Raw genomic sequence first — 21789 nt, 5'->3', positions numbered from 1 at the left:
CTTACTATACTAACAAGAAAATTCCTTCTCCTTTATCACCTTCCCCAATTGAAAAATCCTATAAAGCCCACTATCTGTAACCCCAGTCTGACTGTTCCACTCTTGAGAGTCAGTCCTGGCAGTTCATGTTTTTCCCCAAATACAGACTTCCATCTTTGCCTCAGAGTGGTCTCCATGGTCCTTGGTCACTCCTGAACCTTACAACATTGTTTTTTTGGAATTACAGCTAAACAATTAAGAGACTTGTACTATGCAGTTTTTTGATTAGTTTGCAGACTGATAAAGCTATGGGAACTTTTAAAGTTTATCTGAACAAATTGAACTTTAAATCATGTATTGCTATCCATTTTAGGAGAGCAGAGATTTAATGTGTTAGTTTGAATTAGGTGTCCCCAATAAACTCATGTGTTCTGAATGTTTGATCCCCAGATAATGGCAATTTGGGAATTAGAGCCTCGCTGCACAAAGTGTATTTTTGGAGGCAGGGTTATGGGTGTTATAGTCAGCTTCCCCTTGCCAGTGTGTGTCATACTCTCTTACTGTTGCTGTCCACCTGATGATGTACAGAAGGTAATGTCTAGTCTCTGCTCATGCCACATTTTCCTCTGCCATCATGGAGCGTCCCCTTGTGTCTGTAAACCCAAACAATCCTTTCCTCCCCAAAACTGCTTTTGGTCAGGTGTTTTATCCCAGTATTGAGGCCTGAGCTGGAACCAACTCCCATATATTTAAGATGCCTTGTTTAAAAAAAGTAGAGGAATTTTATTTTTATGAATTTCAATTATTTATTATTATTATTATTATTATTATTACTTTGGTTTAGTCTAGGCTGACCCGGAATTCACTCTGTGTTCTCAGGGTGGCCTTGAACTCACAGTGATCATCCTACCTCTGCCTCCCAAGTGCTGGGATTAAAGGTGTGAGCCACCATGCCCGGCTTGAATTTCAATGATTTTTGCTACATTTTGCAAGTATCTCCATTGCAAGGAGCGAAAATGAAGTAACAAGTTAGGTCCTAGTGCCTGGCACTCCATCCCTGCTTCCACCTTCCTTCTGCTGTTAGCTTCTGGCACAGAATCTGACAGAATGGACAATACAGAATCTTGCCAGAAGTGGTGGCTGTGGTAGAGACAAGGTAGACAGGCAGGCCTTTGTGAAGCAGAATATACCATCAGTTCCATATTGGATATAATCATTTCCTGCCTGGCCCCCCTAGAAAAGAATGACCAAATCCACATTTACCTCTAAGAGCAGCTAGAGTCCAAGGAACAGATGCACTGTGATGTTGAGGAGGAGCTTACAAAGCCCCTAGTCTCTTATGCTCTACACGGACAAAGCCCTATGAGACACAAACCCTGTGTCCCTGAACCATGCTCTGGCCTGGGCCTTATCACCTAACTCAGATACTTTCCTAATGGCCCTCTTCAGGCACTCTCATGTCTGTCTGATTGGTTCACCTTGTTTGCAAGTTTTTGGCCTGTCTGGGTTAGTCTTGTATGAGTCATTCTCTCCTAGGGCCAACTGTGGAATTTTGACACACTTGTCTGCCTGAACAATCACTGGTAACCTCCATTCTGCCTAGGCCTTGAGATCTGCATATACTACTACTAGACAAAAAGGAAAAAGAAAAAAAAAAGTTACATCACATAAAGAGAGTGAATAGACAACATGGAATCAATTCTTACCCAAAGGATGGATTCCATTTAAACATTCTAGCAGAGCTATTTTTTACTAAAGACTATTTTTTTAAAAAAGCAATTCTAGCAAAGTGGATATGTTTGGTAATTAGGCAAAAATATCAGAGGATGGCTAGAGGAGTTACTGTTTTCAATATTTTGCTTTTAACATGAATATAAACCCATACTCATTTAAAATTCTCTATGCTGACTTCTTTATCCAATTATTTCCCAACTTGCAAAAATTATTTTTTTTAATTTATGGTTTGATTGACATTAATGAGACCTAATGAAGTTTACTTTAAATCAACTCCAAGCCAACAATAACTTTATAAAGAAAGCAGAGGAGTTAATTCCTAGACAAGTTCATTTTGGAAAATGGATAATAACCTCAAACCAACATGTTCACTAGAAACATGCTGCTTGGCACCTTTTATTTATGTGCATTGAAAAGCCTGCTACCAACTAATAAGACTGTTTTCTTCAAAGATGTATTGTTCTGATCCTGCAGTGTTCGGCAGCTGCCTTTTTACTGTTGGGGGTCTTTAGTAGATATTTAACTCTGGCTGAGGGGTAGGGCATGGGTCACCTTAATATTTTCCCGTCCCATGGAGGGGCAGGTGGGCACCAAACTAGCTAAAGCAAAGCTGGCAGTGTTCTAATTGAAGGGAAGGGGAAAAGCTAATGTGTAACTGGGACACACCACAATGCAGGAGCAGTACTCTTCCAAGTCTCAGATCCTCTATAGCTGTATATGAAACTGTAACCTTTACAATGTGACAAAGAATCTCCTATCTAGTTTATATGAAGAGTATACATGCATACATACATACAGACAGACAGACATGGAAATGAAAAGGAATTAAGAAGAAAATAAAGCATTTAATTCCTGATCAAAGGTTATTATCTATATCTAATAATAAGATGTAATGAAAACTACAGGGTACTTCTAGTCCAACCAACATGATACAGACAGACCTTATTTATAGTCATCCAAAGATAATAACAGATGCAGGAAATATCATACTAGACAAACAAAAAATATGTCAGAGGTTTCTAATGCCAGGTAAGCCCTGCTGCACAGCCAGTGGCTCAAGTCACCAGCAGAATAAATGGCTCCAATGTGCCTGTGCTGTGGGCCAGGGAAAGCTCAGGCTTTCTGCAACCTGGTTAGTGTATAGTCCAGTCCAAACCATATCATTTTTCCTGTTTGGTTTCTCAGTGGCTCCAGGATGAAGGTCCTCACTGATGCCTCCTTCTCTAATCCCATCTAGAAAAGCCTTTCCACCATTGAAATGAACAGGGAACACAGATGTGACAAGCAGGAATAGCAGAATCTCAGTCCTAGCAGCCTGAAAAAAAATTAGTCTAGAGAGAAGGAAAATAAGGTTGCCAACTAGCCAGTTGGGAGATGGAGTATTATTTAGGAGGACTCAGTGTAATCACAAGGTTCCTATACATGAAGAAGGGCAGTAGAGAGAACCATGGAAATGGCTTCATAGAATGGCATGGTGTGATACTTCAGACTTTGGAGGGGGAGTGATGACCACTAGGTAAGAAATTTGGGAGGTCACTGAAATCTGGAAGGCCTGGGTAATAGATTCTCCTCTAGTGCCTCCTGGGGGAAGGCAACTTTGCTGACATAATGAGTTTAAAAAATATATTTTATGCTTTTATTTACAAGGAGAGAGAGAAAGAGAATGATCATGCCAGGGTCATCAGCAAACAAACTCCAGATACATGCACCACTTTGTGTATCTGGTTTGATGTGGATATTGGGGAATTTAACCCAGGTGTTAGGCTTTGCAGGAAAACACCTGAACCATTAAGCTGTCTTTCTAGCCCCAACACAATAATTTTTTGTTTATCATTTTTATTTATTTATTTATTTATTTTAGAGTGACAGACAGAGAAAGAGGCAGATAGAGAGAGAGAATGGGTGCACCAGGGCCTCCAGCCACTGCAAAAGAACTCTAGACGTGTGCACCCCCTTATGCATCTGGCTGACGTGGGTCCTGGGGAATGGAGCCTTGAACTGGGGTCCTTAGGCTTCACAGGCAAGTGCTTAACCACTAAGCCATCTCTCCAGCCCAACACAATTGTTTCTAACCATATAAAGTTCATTGTGGATTTGAACCAAAGAAGAAAAATAGATTTAAGTTGTTTTAAGCCACTACATTAATGGTGATTTGTTATAAGAGTAATATGACACTAACATAATGAAACATATTGGAACTGGGAATTTGTGATATGCACCCTGGAAATGGAGGAATTAAAAGAAAAATTTTAGTGTACTACATCAAGGCCATGAAATACTTGGGTTAAAAGATATAATCACCTATTAATTTGACAATAACTTACAGCACCTTAGCAGTCATTGTAAAGTGGTCTCACCATCTCCTTGTGGGTCAGGTGGCCAACTCTGTGCCTAAGCCAAAAATGAGGAAGACATGATAGAAAAGCTGGATATTATGTCCCCCACCAACCAAGCCTGAGTTCTACAGCTCTGGAAGCCAGAGACATGCTGGAGACATGTCCTCTAAGGGGCAGTCATGAACCCCCGGTCTCTGGAGAAATAAGCCAGAGAAAGGCAGGGGGCCAGGTTTCTTACCACAATCACTGATAAACAGAGAAGGCTGTGTGAGGTCATTAGGACTCATCCAACAAACCATGGAAATCACTAAATCAGGACCCCTAGATGGGCTGGGTAAATGAAGATATTTTGGAATCCCATGCCAGACCCCTAACTCTCTGGTCACTGAGCTTTTGACTGTTTCATTTCCAAGGGCCTCTGAAGTGTTGAAGTTCATTTATCTCTCTCCTGTACCCCACCCCCCTCTCTCCTTGTCTTATTACTTTCTATGGTAATAAGAGAAAACACCTTATCATTACTCATTGTTGGAACCAAGTTCATGCCAATCATTTTAACAGCAGACTACATGGGAATTACCTCAGAAAGAAGTAAATTACCTGAGTATGGTAACACACATCTATAATTCAAGAACTGAGGAGGCTGGGGCAAGAAGATTGTAAATTCCAGGGCAGCTTGAGCTACATAATAAGACCTTGACTCAAAAAAAAAAAGCAAAACAAAGAAATAAAAAAGAAAGTAATCATACTGTTTACTTGACAAAACAGCCAAAGGAGAGAGAAGTTCACAATTAAACCAGAAGCTTTCTTTCTTTAATTTAATTCAATAAACCTCCACTATTACTTCATATAAACTTATATATATATATATATATATATATATATATATATATATATATATATATTAAGAGTAGGAAAACACATTTTGACTAGAATATGGGAAAACTGAAATGCATATACTGCTGATGTGAAAATAATGTTTCAGCCACTGTAGAAAATACTTTGCCAGCTCCTTAAGTAGTCAAACATAGAATCACCATGTGACCAACCAGTTGTCCCAGTTCTACTAGATATACATGCAAAGAGCAGAAAACTCATACTCCAATATCTGTATAAGTGTATTCATAGTATAACCATTCATAGTAGTCAAAAGGTAGGAACAAACAATCTCCCTGGATGGATAGATGGATAAATTACTTATCTAAACTATTTACACACATACATGGAAATGTAATATTAGACAGCCAAGAAATATAATGAAGAGTCAAAATATGCTGGGTGAACCAACACATGTTATGCTAAATAAAAGCCTGATATATAAAGTTGTATATTATATAATATAATTTATATGACACATCTATGGGTATATTGTGCCAAGTCGTGGGAATGACTAGTGGATATGGAATTTGCTTGTGAAGTGACAAAAATTTTTTTTGGATCTAAATGGAGGAGACATTTCCACATTTTGGATGTGCTAAGCACCACCAAATTGTTCACAATTAAAAAGAGATTGAGGGTTGGAGCGATGACTTAGTGGTTAAGGCACTTACCTGCAAAGCCAAAGGGCACAGGTTCAATTCCCCAGGACCCACGTAAAGCCAGATGCACAAGGAGGTGCATGTGTCCGGAGCTTGTTTGCATTGGCTAGATGCCCTGGCACAGCCATATTCTCTCTCTCTCTTTCTCTCTCTTGCACGTGCCTGCACACGTGCATGCACTCACGCATGTGTGCACTAACTCATCAATAAATAAATGAATAAAATATTTTAAAAGAGTTTAATAAAGTTGAAAAATTGGAAACTACAAAATAAAACTTTCCTCTAGTATAGCATGACATTTAGGACTTCTGTGTACTGCTCTACTCTATCTCTTTCCATTCCAGAAAGATAGTTGAGCATATGCTCAGTTGTAAGGCCAATCTTTTCTTGGTACTACACAATAGTACAATATAATATGCATGCTATATAAAGTAGTGAATTTGACTAGTTCTCAAGCATGAGTGATAAATGGTACCAACGAGAATGATGAAACTTCCATTTTAAAGCAAGGATTTAGAAATAACAGTAAGTCCCACATTAAGTCAATTTCAACAACTATGAGCACTGGCTGAGGTGGACAGAAACATTTATGGATTCTACCTTTTCAATGGAAGACATCTCCCCAATTATGACTAACAACACAATGTCTTCAGAAGAAAGTGATAGACCAGTTCATAGCTACAAATTTACTAGAATTTACAGTTGTGATAAATTTACCAGCATCTAAGTTTCAAAATTTAATTGGTGTTGTCAATACACTCTGGAAGAAATCAATGTCTTTCTTATATGCATCTGCATTTGCAACATGTGTACTCATTTCAAATGGTTTTTCAACAAAGTATATTCACAGAACTTGTAATTTCCACTGAACACACAAATAAGTTTTTGAAAATATATCCATGGGCTGGAGAGATGGCCCATAAGTTAGATGCATTTGCTTGAAAATACATTCACAGGAAAATCTATAAAAATGAAACAGATAGGAATTACATTTAGAAAGATACATGTGGACAGATCTTAAAATGCACTCCACAGTATACTGTTGGCCATGTTATAAACACAAACTAAACTGTATACTGGAGGCATTACATTCAGTTATGTTGCCTATGTGTATGATACTCCCAAAGAAGGGAGAGCACCTCTGGACAAGAAATACTCCACACACAGGAAAGAACATGGGTGAGAGTGATTTCACTCTGCAAATGTGTATCTTTTAAAAGGAAGACATATATGTGGCAGTGATGATAGTTCTCCTGCATCATATAACTACACAGATTAACATGTAGTCTTCATATACATTGTGAAATACAGGTATCTTCAAATTTTTATGGACTTTGCAGCAAATGATAGGAACCTACACCTCCCCCAGGTTACCTTAAGCAATCTAATGGCGGTCACCCAGCACGTCCTGCTCTGCTCTTCTTCTGCACAGAGCATTTTCGGGTCTCGGGGCCCTCCCGCTTTGTTAGGCTAGAAGGCCACAGCACATTGTTTATCATTAATGCATATCTTGAAGGTAACACCTGTTGAAATAAAAGCTACTAAAATTCTCCTATATGTAAAAGAATCTGTCTCTTTTCAAAATAAATTTTAAAAATAATTTTTTTCAAGCTTACCTAAAAGGCTGAGGCTGGTTTTATTCATCTATCAAAATCTTAAGCCTGTACCTTAAAGCAGAATCCATAGATTGTGGGTGCTCCGTGCTTCTTTTTGCCTGCCAGTGACACATAAACATCGCTGGTGCCAAATTCACTAAAAAACTGTAAATGCCGTGGCTCCTTATAGGAAAAAAAAAAAAAAAGTATGTGAATGTTTAAGTGAATATATATTGTTGTAATATCTTCTTTTGAATTTCTCATATTAAACAATTTATAACTTGGGAAAAAAGCATACAAAGAGAATTTTAGAAAAATGTCACAAAATCAAAAGGGGGAAAAAGTGACTATTTCCTTAAATAACCATGAATGGAATACATTACATTTTTTAAATTCACAAGTGGCAAATTGTTCTAATTTAATGTCCAATATCAAAAGTATTTAAAATTTCTAATTGTTCTTAACCATTGTGCAAAGGAATATGAGAAACACAACAAAAGATGGCTAGTCAAAATGTTCTCTCATCTACAGACTTCCATGAGAGAAAGAATGTGGACTTGAGCTTCTGCAACAGTTTGAGAAGAAAATGAGAAAGAGAAGATCCTGCCTCCTTCTGACACAACCATCCCTCAAACTGCATGCTGCCTAACACCCCCCAGAAGAATGAGGCAGGCTTCCTCACTATCCTGTGTCACAAAAAAGAAGTGCATACGGAGAGCGCAGGGAAATTTGATGACAGTGAAATGTGTCTGATTTTCAAAGCAAAGTGAAATCATGAGCAGCAATTTCTTCTCTGGGAAATCCATGAGATTTAAAGCTGGTCATGGGAAATCACTGGGTCATATTATTCTGTGATAGGTTAATAACTTGGAGAAGAGCTTAATTCTTTGGTTGAAAGTATAATGAAAACTGGCCAAAATGCATTTGTTCTCTAAAACCTTGCTACTAGAAGTGTGGTCTCAGACCGGCAGAACCAACATCACCTGGGAGCCTGTTAGAAATGCAAAATCTGGCTGGGGAGTTAGCTCAGTGGATGAGCACTTGCCTAGCAACACAAGGCCCAGGGTTCAGTCCTCAGCACCAAAAAAAAAAAAAAAAAGAAATGCAAAATCTCATGGTCCACCACACAAGATTCAGCAATACGAGAGAGCAACTCTGTCCAAATTCAAATCATTTCATTGTCATTTACCATAGGCCATCCCCATTCATACATCTGCCAGGTATGTCATTGTTCCCAAGGATTTTAAGCTAATGAATATGTGTAGTTTTTTACTTCATTGTAGAATAAAACAGAAAATGGGCTCTTTTAAAAAAATTTTTTAAAGAAAAAAGTTAGCTATAAAAGAAGAAAGAGGTGTTCTTATTGCCACAGCTTTCAAAGTATTTTCTTCTATGTGAACTGATTTGTTAATAATAATTCATACTAAAAGGCTTAGTTGACATGTCAGCAAGATCAAAATGCCTATGTGAAGAAAGAGATGGGAAATGGGTAGTGGAGAAGTTTCTCTGTAATATTTTCATAGTCACATCCCCAAGGCTTATAGGAGGTTAGTAATTTCCATGCTGCCTTTAAAGCATTAGAAACTGAAGTTAACTAAGGCCTCTTCACAGAAAAAGAAATCAGGAAATATTCTCTTTGCCAGGTAAGCATGTCATACTACACATAAGATAATCTACATGTTGCAGTCTAAATAACTAAGGTGAGCTAATACCTCTAAGTTTTCTTAGAGGGGGAACATAAAACCATTTTCATGTGTAGACGGAAAGGACTTTATGTACTGATGGATAGCCAACATTTTGAAACATTTTTAACCCAAGCCCTATGGCAGAACTTGCCTACATCTGTAGTGTGATCTGAAGAAAAATGAACAGGTATAAACTACCTCCAAATCTCTAGCATTGAATAAAGTAGTAATTTGTGGTGGGGGAAAATGTCATATGTGGTATAGAGTTAACTGTGTCCAGATTCCATGAAAGATAAGTAAATATAACATCAAGTTTAAACTAAAACTGAAGAATTTTAAACATATTATTTAGCAAACCAATCATGAGAAAAGATGAAAACATAAAGACTTAACTCTCTAGATGATGTTTGTCGTTTTAGTTAGAAAGGCAGCAAGGAGCTTATGATTTGGGGGTTTGTCTGTTGATTATTTGGAGTGTATGTTTATAAACATACATTCATTTGGAACTTGTATTAAATGACTGTGATCCAAAACAATTTGCCAACTTATGACTTCAGTGTAATAAAGCCAAGGCTTTTGAAAAATAGATCATTCATAATACATCACAGGTACTTTGGAAGTTTACCTTTGATGTCCCTTTAGTAGAAAAATATAAACCAGATCTTCTTAGAAGGAAGTAAACTTTTTTCCAAGCCTTCTTTCCCTGCTCTTTTGCGTGTAAGAAGCCATGAATTTCAGGGTATGTTGTTGAACTTAGAAACATCTGAAATAAAAGTTAGACACTCTCAAAACATTATGAAAATAACAATATCGTGATCTTTCACCAATCATATATAAACATGCAAAATCAAGTAATATCAACATCATTTGTATAGCATTACAAAGATTACAATGCATATATAACAGAAGTCTTTCAAAAGCTTGACATAAATGCCAATTGAAAGTATATCCGCAAAATATATACTTTAATCAGTAGAAAAAAATCAAAATTATGAACTATTTGCATTTGTATCTGAAAATGTGAATACCTTGAGGAGACTTAAGTCTCAACATTTTTCATCCTTTCCCATGGTTTCCCCTATCAAGTGTATGATGTTATCCACTGTGTGTACACCACAATCCTGAGCTCAATTGTTGGAGGAATAGAACCATATTCACGTCCTTATGGGAGGAAGGCATGCACCCTGCATTATCTTCTATGGTCCTTAGTTGTGGATGGGTGTGGAAGGTTCAATTTCTTGAAGAGAATTACAGTGGTATCTTCCACTAAACATGCTTTTGTGTAATGTGACCTTGGCTTTAAACCATGATGAGGTAGAATCTGTTTCTCCACTTTCGTGGATCTCAATAGATCTGTTACTGTTTTGATCCATAGAATCTGGAGGAAGAAACACTGGCATTCTAGATGTGCCTGTTTCTTGGCTTTCAAGAGTTACGCTGTGGAAGCCAGCTGCCAAATAAGAAATGTGATTATCCAAAATCACCATGAGTGAGAAGCCCTGGAGGCTGAGACATCATGTGAAGAGGCCACAGCACAGAGTGAAAAAAGCTAGCTTAGAAGGGAATCCTCCACTCCCAGCCACTGAGTCAAGGATCTTCAGTGACCCAGCACACTTCTCACCAACTCCTGCTCCTCAGAATTCCTGCCCAAATGAGAGCAGGTACATTAAGCCATTAAGATTTGGAGGGGCTGGAGAGATGACTTAGTGGTGAAGGTGCTTGCCTGCAAAGCCTTAGGACCCATGTTGGACTCCCCAGATCCCATGTAAGCCAGTTGTACATAGATGAGGCAAGCTAGGTTGTGCAAGCATCTGGAGTTCAACTGCAGTGGCTGAAGTCCTGGCATGTCAGTTTTCTCTCTCTCCCTCCCCCACCTCTCTCTCACTCTCTCTCTAAAAAAAAAAAAAAAAAAAAAAAATTCAGAGGAGATTGTTACACAACAATAATCAACATGCAGCAGTGGTAGTGTGTTATTAAAACAAAAGAGAATGAAAAGGAATAGCTGTATAAAAGTATGCTCAGTGTCCTTATTAAGACAGTGGAAATATATTAGTGTCTCATTCTAAAAGAAAACAGAAATCTCTATGAATAAACAAATACAAAATGGACAAATTGAAAGCAAGAGAAATCATTTACTAAAACAAAGTATATTCTAAAAGGCTATAACAAATTCAAGAAATGCCCATATTTACATGTTTAAGTAAATTACTAAATTTTTTGAATTAATGAGCTACAGATATTAATTAATTGACATGCAAAAGAGGCAAGTAGGTTTTTCAGTTTGAGTGCTTTCCAAGTTATTAAACCAAACCAATTAATTTTTTAAAAGAGAGTCATAGGGGTCACAATAGAGAAAGAAGAAACCTTTTAAAATGTGAAAAAATTGCCTCAGTGGAAAGAAGAGGTCAGGAGCCTTTGCCTGGCTATCTGATTCCAAAACCTATGATTTTTCTTGTTTTTATAATTTAACATTAAACATGTGAGAGAACAATTTAAGAAAAGAGGTAGAAGACAATCTCCCCCCTACCTCCATAGTGCACAAGACAGGGTGAAGCAGTCACTAGGCAAAAATGTGTGTCATTTATCCTAATATTCTGAAGGGTTCCTCTGTGTGACCCAGAAGCATGGAAGACCTTGTAAAAAAGCATCTTGTAGCTAATCATATTTACAAAATATTCTGAAAGGTAAAAATAAAATATGGCCTATTGAAAAGCCCACAAGAAACAAATCTATGATAGCTATACTCACTTAATATAACAAAGTCATATTTTACTGGAAATATTAAAAGTTGTCTTAATTGAAGACCAGAGACTTAAATGGTTTGGGAGATGCTCAAGCTTAGCACACACAGCAGTGAGCCACCCATGAAAATAGTCATGCATTATCCCATACCAATTCTATTCATTTCAAAAAAATAAAATAAAATAAACTGTTTATTTATTCTCATGACAATGCTTTAGAAAATGACCATCACAGACAAGTGGCCATTTGAAAGAAACAAGAGCAATAAACATAACACTAAGATTTTTAATTAAATGACTAATATTCTTGACTCAGCTAAGAACTGCATGCAAGTGTTTGCATAGGAGATAAATATGTTATGAATGTATCATCCTCAGTTTCTCTAATTCTTATTAATCTTCTTGCAAATTGGATTGAGGATATGTATTATGAAATCTGACTCTAAGGTTCTGATAGTAAAATATGTGTAATTCACTGGGAAGTTTGTTTTGTTTTGCTTTGCTTTTTCATTAGTGTATATCAAGAATCTCAGAGTTTCTCTTTATATGTCTTTACACAGTTTAATGAAAATATATTTTACCTGCAAAATCTGTGTGGGGGATATTTCACCATTGCTTTCTGTTGCAAAAGACACCATATGTTCTGGAAAAAAATACTGACAAAAATACAAGTTAAATTATCCATTATAGAAAAGATTCTATTATGATCAATACAGTAACCTAAAGCAAAAAATATCTAAACCAATGTGTCTTAAATTCCTATAAAATGATTTACATAATGTCAGCCCTGGCCAGAGCTCTGAAGCCTCTTAATGAGCCCATGTACAGGTGAGCCAAAAGATAAACAAACATCCCACAGTGATGCTGGTGTGGAGGGGTCCTGGCACCTGAGTTAAAAACCCAGCACACAAGTTAAAAAGGAGTTTGTGCCATATCTTTTCCTTAAGTCTTAGAACCACCCTCCCAGGTACTTGAAGATTACTGCCCCCTTTTACAAAGTCAAGGTTCCTAAAAAAGGGCAAAGGCTATTTCAAAGGTCACAGCCCAGATCATAGAAAACTGAGGACTCAGTTGGGAAACAAACAGTCCAGTCATTTCTGCCTACTGTTTTTCCAAACTTGTTTAATCATAAATTTCACCCAGGGAAGTTGTTTAAAACAGGAATTCCCAGACCTCATTTTTGGTGTTTCTGATTCAGCCTGGGCAGGTCTCGAAGTCTGTTTTAATAAGCACTGGGACTCCCCTAGATAAATTTTATCATCAGAAAATTTGGGAACATATATTCCACTCTATTTCCTCTAGGACAGGGTTTGTCAGCAGCTATTCTACTAACATTCTGATCTAATAATTCTGTGTTGTGGGGGCTGACCTGTGCACTATAAGATGTATAAGAGTATTCTAGCCTCTACCCACTAGCAGCTGTCCCTTTCACCCCCACCCCAGTGTAACAATAAAAATAGTCTCTCTATATTCTCATATCGCCCCCAAGTCAAGAATCACAATACCAGATCTAGAAAATGAATTTCAGGCTTTATTTAAACAACAATTAAACCAAAAATGAGCACAAAGCCATATTTCTTCAAATATTACTTTTAAATTCTTGCCATAATAAAGATTCCAACAAGAAAACACTTTCCTTTCAAATATAATTCTACTTCATTTTTATTAGAACTCTTATTTTCTTAGTCAAAGATCATCCCATTATGTTTCTATTAATAGGCTAGAATAAAAGAGAGCATAAGAGGTCTTTCAGGGTTTGAAAATATTCTATTATGATGTGTAGCATATATTTTTCATAAAGAATCATTTCAATCCAATTATCCAAAACTTAGTATAAAAATATGCTACAGCTGCAAAGACAAAAACAATTTAAAATAATGAGCCCAGGGGCTATTCTGACTTCTCTAGATCCCCAGTCTTCATTAGCATGTGACACGCATTTACTTTATTTTAAAGAACTATAATGAAAGTAGTGTTTACTAGATAATGGACTGATCTTTATCTCACTTTTACTTAGCTCATAAATTATTGAACTGAAAACAAAATAATTTGAAGAAGAAAGATGCATGTCAATCTTAAATTTCTACTTAAGCTATAATACCCTGGAAAATTGCAACTTCCTTGGAAAGATTTTACTTAAATTCCCCAAATTCTTTGAAAAGTGCTAAGCTATACTATTTTTAATACACTTAGGGACTTATAATAATGCTATCCCTAAATTAAAGATGTACTTGCTTTGAATTTTTCTCCTAAAGGTAATAAAAAGAAGCAATAGTTCCCTATGACTAGGTTACATAATACTTGGAAATCAAATAAGCAAATACATCTCCACATGTTTTACCTGTGAATTTGAACTTACATATATTATGCCTGTTACCCATTGTTAGAATAAGAAAACTGAGTATAAATTTAAAGTATCAGAAGCCTTTACCAAATATAGCTGTATTTTACTTATAATGAAACTCTTCTTCACATAAAATTGAACTGATTGCTTTAATTCCATAACTGAATAGGGATTCTACTCACCATTGGATTCTTAAAGAATTCATATTTGGCATAATTTTTTCTAAAGTACAGCTTATTTTCTTCTTCCATCCCCCAGTTAGATAGCACTTCAATCACCAACTCGTGGTCTTCTATTATTCTTTCTACAATAATATTTCAATGAGTTGCTGATAGGTACACACATAGATAGGCAAATAGACAAATACAAACACATAGAAAAATATATAGGCATATACACATATAAAACACATGTGTCATCTATAATATATTATCAAACATAGCAAGTTGCAGCTCAATTCTTAGCTATCTAGATTGATAAATTCTCTATTTGGAATTAGTAATGTCAGTGTGTTACTACAGCAGTCATCCAAAAAGAAAAATTACATAAAATATCACAATGCTCTTTTTGCTAATTCTTAGTCTCCTTTGATTGCTATGTAAAATATAAGTTTAATAACAAATCTGTGTTAAGATATGAGAGCTATTCTTTCTGTAACTCATCATGGTGCCAAAATTAAAATATTTGCTTCAGGTTTGAACAATTCACCTCATTAAGAGAGGAATAATTTTGACAGGTTTAATATGCATTTAAGGCACATAATCAGGGTAGCTGAGAAAAATTTAAATAGATGGTTTAATAGGAAAATCTCAATGCAAGTAGATACAGTTTTTAAGAGACTCAATTCCTCATAGAACTTTATACTTTCAAAACTAATTTAAGCAAAATATACTTAACATTAACAACAATGAGAATTAAGTAAAGTGGGAAGGCACTTTGTATAAAAGGCACTCAGATTAAGTAATGGCAATGTTAAAGAAGCAAAATTTAACTTGTAATGTTCCTATTAAAATGATGATGTCTGTAAAAAACCCCAAACTGGAAACTACCACATAGGCAAAAGAAAAGATCTTACAAGAGCACACAACATGTTGTAGACAGCTTCACATTGCTGGGATGAACATCCAAACCAGACACAGTTAGGGGTGGAAGGGGTTTATTTCAAGCTTATAGATTCAGGAAGGTAGGTTTCATGAATGGTGGAAGAAGCTGCTTTCATATATCCAAGCAAAGAGAAACAACCAAACAGCCAGCAGCAGCAAGAAGCAAGGAAATGCAGCAAACAGGACTCCAGAGCTCAGGCTGCTTTCTTGCAGCTGTAGGCTGGAATTTAGATCTGCCCCAGTGATGTCTTAGGGCTGCACCCGAGGATCCACCCCAATGACATCGCCTCCAGAGATCCAAGTTACAAGCTTTAATAAAACTCCTGAGTCTTGGGCTTGAGAGATTGCTTAAGGCACTTGCCTGCAAAGCCTAAGGACCCATGTTGGACTCTCCAGGTCCTACATAAGCCAGATGCACAAGGTGACACAAGTGCACAAGGCAACACACGCATCTGGAGTTCGATTGCAGTGGTGTGAGCCCTGGTGTGCCACACCTCTCCCTCACTCAGTCATTCACACCCTCTCTCACACACACATAAAGGCTTGCCTCAAAAGAAAAAAAGAAAGCTGAGTCTATGGGACACACATATTCAAATTACCACATAACACATATATGCTTCAACAACCACAAACAGAAAAATACAATATTAAATGAAAGACATTGAAACACATGATTCCCTTATGTAAGGTCAAAAATGGGGAAAATCAATATATAGGGTGAGAAATGAGAGAAGCCAAAGTATAGATGAGTAAGGCATGTGAGAAAAACAAGGTTGGTGTAATAATTCTGGTTTTTCATCAGGTGGTAGCTACACAGGCATGTGTAATACCTGTACAGTCACTATTGTCCACATATGGCATGCTCATTTTTTGCAGTGTACCTCCATTCTTCATGAAAAAAAAAAGAAATCATAAAATTATCAATGCAGAAGAGAAACTGGAGGATAGCCAAGTAAGGAATATGAAATCTGTGCATTTTTAGTGTTTCTAGGACCTTTCTGAAAAGTGTCTATGACTGAAACTTAACACTCTGTTGTGATCTGTGACCTACTACATCCGAACCCTTGAAAGTAATGTCACACTTAAGCAGAAGCCTATTCATCTGAAAGGAAGTTCTTGAACGAGTGCTCGATGAATATGGATGAGTTGAGCTAGGTGAGCACCAGTGGGGTTCTGTTCCTAACACTAGGTTTCTATCTCAGTGACTAGATATCTTCACTGCTCTCCTTTCCTAAGACTGAGTCCTTGCCTTTATTTTTTTGCCTCTTCCTTCTCTAAAAGAAATAACTCTTCTTTTTCCCAATACCTGTTAGGTTCATTGAACTGAATCTTTGCCAGCAATTGCATACCATGCTATGAGGTTCAAATACAGTGGACTGAAAACCAAAGCCCACATAATGGTCTTTCAAAGCAGTAAACTTGAATTATCATAAAATACAGCTATACCACTTCTGGATCTATAGCTAAAGAGGGGAAAGCAGAGATTCCAGAATATCTCTTTACATTATTTTCATTAATATTCACAAATAACCAAAAGGCAGAAACAACCGATTGTCTATCAAAGAACAAATACACATAAGTCAATATTGCGTCTTAAATGGAATGAAGTCTTGGCATACACTGCAACAAGGATGAATCTTGAAAACACCATGGCAACTGAAATAAGAGAGATACTAAGAGACAAATATATTATGAATCTACTTTTACAAGATATCCAGAAAACTCAAATCCATAGAGTCAGGAAGGAGAATGTTGGCTTCCAGGATTGGGATGAAGGGGAATGGAGAGCTATTGTTTAATTAGCACAGAGTTTCACTGTGCAAGGATACATTGTTCAAGAGATAAATGGTGATTGTAGTTGCCCAAGAATGTGGATGAACATACTGCCACTGAACTTCACACCTAAAATACTTAAAATGGTAAATTTCACGTTCTGCATATTTTACCATAACTTTTAAAATACTTTAAAATCCAAATAATCACCTTCCTTTTATATTTCAAACTGCTTTTCATTCCTTAACATATCTTATTATTGCTATAGTTAGTACTGTTTTCACCACATTATCTCAAATAAAAATAGAATGAAAATCACATTTGCATTCCTCCACCTCCCTCTCACTCAAGTGCCCTTTTTCTCTATATTCTCAGCTGTCAGCATTCTTTCTCTAAGTCTCAAGTCTCTCTCACAGAGAACTATCCTTTTTATACTTGACCATTTCCCACAGCCACCATTTCAACTTAGACCTTCACATTTTCTGTTTTTTTTTTTATTAATTAGTTTTGTACTCAGTGAATACTGTCAAGTTGGTACCACTGTTAGCCTCTTCCCTGTCCTCCCTCCTCCCCCTGCCCCCTCCTTGTTGAGGTATATGGGTCATGCATTGTGGAATTAGCCCTCAGTTATGAGTAGGAGCAAATGTTTCTGTGCATCATGACCCAACGTGTGGCTCTGATAGACCTTCACACTTTCTTGTACAGCCTCTTCACTAATCTCTAAATTTCTAGCTTCCTGTTCTCCAAATCTAACCTGGACACTGATATGGAAATACCCCTGAAATATCTTTATGAATAAGAATCCTGTCCAAAATGCTCATCTACCACTACTTCGGAGATCAAACCCAGGGAGTGTGGTAGCAATAACTTACTTGTGTGTCTATGCATTTACCAAATTAGCTGAAGGTTTGAAATGGATCTGAACCTCCCCTTACAGTTGAGGGTTTTGTAGTTTAAAAAAAAAAAAAAAAAACCTGTAAAAAAAAAGAGGTGGTATAAAGCCCTGCATCTATTCCAATTGGGGCTGGGGGGAACATAACAAAAAAGCTTAAAAGTACAGCAATGCTGGGTATGGTGGTCTAGGCTTTTCATCTTAGCACTCAGGAGGCAGAAGTAGGAGGATTCCTGTAAGTTTGAGGCCACCCTGAGACTAAATAGTGAATTCCAGGTCAGACTGGACTACAGTGAGACCCTGCCTCAAAACAAACAAACAAACAAACAAACAAACAAACAAACAAAAAGCATATCAAGAAAACATATAGAAAAAAAAAAAAAGGAAGAGGGAAATGCTAAGTGTATTAGGTAAATGAATCATTTTCCTCTATTGACTTTCTAGTAAAATGCTCAATGAGCAGGTAATGTTCCAACCAAGACTCAAAGGACAATAGAGCCAGAGCCAAGCAGACACTTACAGCAGAATAGGAAGGAAGCCACTGGTGTGAGGGCAAGGTTAGTATGTTGAGCATGGCAGCATGGCATGAAGGTTAACATGATTGATACTGAGTGAGGGGAAAGGCACCAGGAGAAAGGATTAGAGACAATGGTGATGACAACTGCCTTCCAGGGTAAAGATGAAGCCTTTCCTCTATATTACATTCAGGAGACAGCAAGCCAAAGTGACAAATAACACAAAATCACAAGTTTTTATTGGACCACACTCACTGTTGGGTGGAAAACTAATTTTAACAGTTTTAAGTATTGAAAGCATGAAGACCATGTAGTTGGTGATCACAATTAACCAGGAAAAAGATGACGCAGATTAGATTAGTGTGGCAGTAGTAGATTGGTAAAAATAAAAAATAGGCAGAATTTGAATATATTCTGAAGGTAGTATAAACAAGATTAATGGCAAATTTAATGTTTAAAAGAAATATCACTTGTGGAAGACACTGAGATTCTTGGTCTAAGCACTGGCGGAATGAATTACTATTAAAGCACTCAGAAGAGGGCTAGAGAGATGGCTTAGAGGTTAAGGTGCTTGCTTGTGAAGCCTTAGGACCCATGCTCTACTCTCCAGATCCCACATTAGCCAGATGCAAAAAGGTAAGGCATGTGCAAGGTTGCACATGGCCAAGTGCTTGGAGTTCAGTTGCAGTGGTGGGGCCCCTTGCACACACATTTTCTATCTCTTCTTTCTTTGCCTCTCTCTCTCTCTAAAAAAAAAAAACAAAACAAAACAACAACAACAACAAAAAACAAAACTCAGAGGACTGTTGTAAGGGGCCAGAAGGTCACTGGGTGCATCCTTCACAATCATTCAGTACTGTCTTCTGTCCACTTCTCATGCAAATTTACCTAGTGCTTTAGTGCTTTCAAGCTATGTGCTCAGCACAATACCTAAATTCTTTGCAAGTATGGTGTGAGAAAATTACAAGGTATTAGTCAGAATGCTTGCTTGTTGGCTTTGTGAACTTCTGTTACTTTGAACCCATTGCCTTTTTCTGCAAACAATGGAAGAGTCTATGTTCTATTCTCAAGGCATACTAATAGGAAGAGGAAAAAGTGTCAGAAGTATTTTCTTGGTTTGGGGGCTTCAAAGTAGAATTTATCAATATTTGGCAAGTATAATTGCTAAGGAAAAAAAAATATTGTTTTCTATTGCTTTATACAGGCATCTTCCCTCTGCTTCCTGGGAAAGGAATTAGAGTTAAGGGGCTAATGGAGGACCGAACAAGAGAAACTTAAGTAGCAAGACAGCACATTGTGTAGGGGCAAATGACCTCCGCATACTCCCTTCCAGAGCAGGCATGCTAATGGGTGTTATGGCACCAGATAAACTGAAACACTGCATAAGCCAAACTGTAGCCTTATTTATCTCTTTATTTATTTATTTTTAACCTGAGGAAGCCCTGTATCTAGCAATGTGGGAAGCAACAGCAGAGAGCCATGTCACATTCTCAGCATCTCAGCCTGGGAAAAGAGCAGAGCAATATCCACTTCTCCAGGAGGAAACTAAGAGGGCTAAGAGAAAAAGCTTTATGCTCTTCAGGCAATAAGTGAGAGTTTCCAGAACTTGAAGAGAATAGCTGGCTATGAATTATATAAATTCCTCACTTGAGACTTAAATGCCATTCCACCACAATGGTGAAAAGGTAATGGTGATTCTCAACCTTCAAACACTGAACATGTCAGACTCCGTGCAACTCACTGATAGAATGTGAATCATTTATCCCACTAGGATTAAGAACAATCAAAACAGCAAACAAATGATAGGAGATTAAATTTTCTATTGTTATGAAGGCAGAAGACTCAGAGTCAGAAACTAATTCCAGTTATAGAAATAAAGATTACAACTCTGTATGTCTCAATCTGAGAGCTGTATCATTGCTGTACTTTTTATAATACTTGAAGTAGGCTGCATAATGTCCCTAAAGATATCAGAACCCAATTCTAGACCCTGTAAATGTTGTCATATATGACAAAGATTTTGCAAATATCATTAGGTCAAGAAGAATAAATTAGAGACAATATCCTAGATTAACTAAATGGACTCCAGATCGAATCATAAGCATCACTTGAAGAGACAGGCAAGAGGAGATCTGCTATAGATAGCAGGGAAAATGCTTTGTGAGGCAGAGCCAAGGGATGTGTCCACAAGCAAGGGAACATTAACAGCCACCAACAGTCAGAAGGAAAAAGATCAGGTTCCCTTTAGAACCCCCAGAGGAAATGTATGTGACCCTCCAAAAATGAAAAAGAACATACTTCTGTTGTTTCACTCACCGGTTTGTAGTAACTTGTTAGGGTATCCTTAGAAAAGTATGATAATAATCTAGTGATTAACCTATGTTCCCATTTCACAAAGAGAAAACAGTTTAGCATAGCCAGCCTGCCCCAGTTTACTGACTGTCCATGTGTCTAAACCCTGGTTGGTGGTCTCTCCCTTCATAGGATTGCCTTGGCCTTCATGGAAGTCCCCACAGAGAGGACACTCCCTGTCACTTCTGCTGGGTCTCTTTCTATACAAGAGAAAAATCACTCTCATTTCCTATAGTTTTCATCTGTCTATTATCTTAACTTCTATTTTGAAATGTGTTCAGTAAATAGTGGCCAATTAAATTAAAATAAGAAAAGATGTTTGAAATGTGAGGAGAAAAGAGCAGTAAATTTCAAATTTACCAATCTTAAACCTCCATAAAAGTAATAAAAACCAGCCTGGAGAGATGGCTTACATCAAAGCTAAAGGACCCCGGTTTGATTCCCCAGTATCTATGAAAATCCAGATGCACAGGGTGGCACATATGTCTGGAGTTTGTTTGCATGTGGCAAGATCTCTGGTGTGCCCATTCTCTCTATATATATAAAAAATAAATATCTTTTAAAAAAAAGTAACACAAACCATATAAGTTTGAACTATACTTACAAGGTAAATACAAAATGAGTCTTAGAAAATAATGTGTTTGGACAGCCAAGACAAATAGGTAACTAAAGAAATTATATGCCAAGTGCAGCTACCAGGGAGAACCTAGCCTGGTGCCTTGTTAATGGATGCAATCAGAAGCCAGAACACCTGGCTCCAGAAAAGAAAACTCTGTGACAAAATTGGTCAGGAAAATTCACAGAACTGTAATTTTGAATGTGTAAATAATCCAGTCACTGGCATCAGAAAATATAATCACAAGATTAAAGAAAACTACACCCCAACCAATTTCCTTCACCTAATGTTTGAGGCTACTGTAATTCAAATAACCGTGGGAAGGATAACTGGGAAACCACCAATCACAGCATATAGAAAAAGTAGTAATTAAAAAAAATATTTTAGGGCTACAGAGATTGCTTAGCGGTTAAGCGCTTGCCTGTGAAGACTAAGGACCCCGGTTCACGGCTCAGTTCCCCAGGTCCCACATTAGCCAGATGCACAAGGGGGCACATGTGTCTGGAGTTCGTCTGCAGTGGCTGGAAGCCCTGGAGCGCCCACTCTCTATCTATCTCTCTAACTGCCTCTTTCTCTCTGTCTCTTGCTC

General features: G+C 37.3%; 1 protein-coding gene across 2 annotated transcripts in view; it reads right to left on the bottom strand.

Moving 5' to 3' along the window:
* Grb14 (growth factor receptor bound protein 14) overlaps nt 1-21789 on the bottom strand; it is a 139174-nt gene that overhangs the window by 18613 nt on the left and 98772 nt on the right. For both annotated transcript variants that reach the window (XM_045147443.1, XM_045147444.1), the window contains 5 exons: nt 14132-14253; nt 12187-12261; nt 9490-9627; nt 7252-7362; nt 6959-7054 (listed from right to left, as the gene is read on the bottom strand). In XM_045147443.1, coding sequence (XP_045003378.1) covers nt 6959-7054; nt 7252-7362; nt 9490-9627; nt 12187-12261; nt 14132-14253 — 542 coding nt within the window. The remainder of the gene's footprint in view (nt 1-6958; nt 7055-7251; nt 7363-9489; nt 9628-12186; nt 12262-14131; nt 14254-21789) is intronic.

The sequence above is a fragment of the Jaculus jaculus genome, chromosome 4 (genome assembly GCF_020740685.1).
Source record: "Jaculus jaculus isolate mJacJac1 chromosome 4, mJacJac1.mat.Y.cur, whole genome shotgun sequence".
Taxonomy (NCBI): domain Eukaryota; kingdom Metazoa; phylum Chordata; class Mammalia; order Rodentia; family Dipodidae; genus Jaculus; species Jaculus jaculus.
The sequence above is the reverse complement of the archived record's forward strand: the minus strand, read 5'-3'. Positions and strand labels throughout refer to the sequence as shown.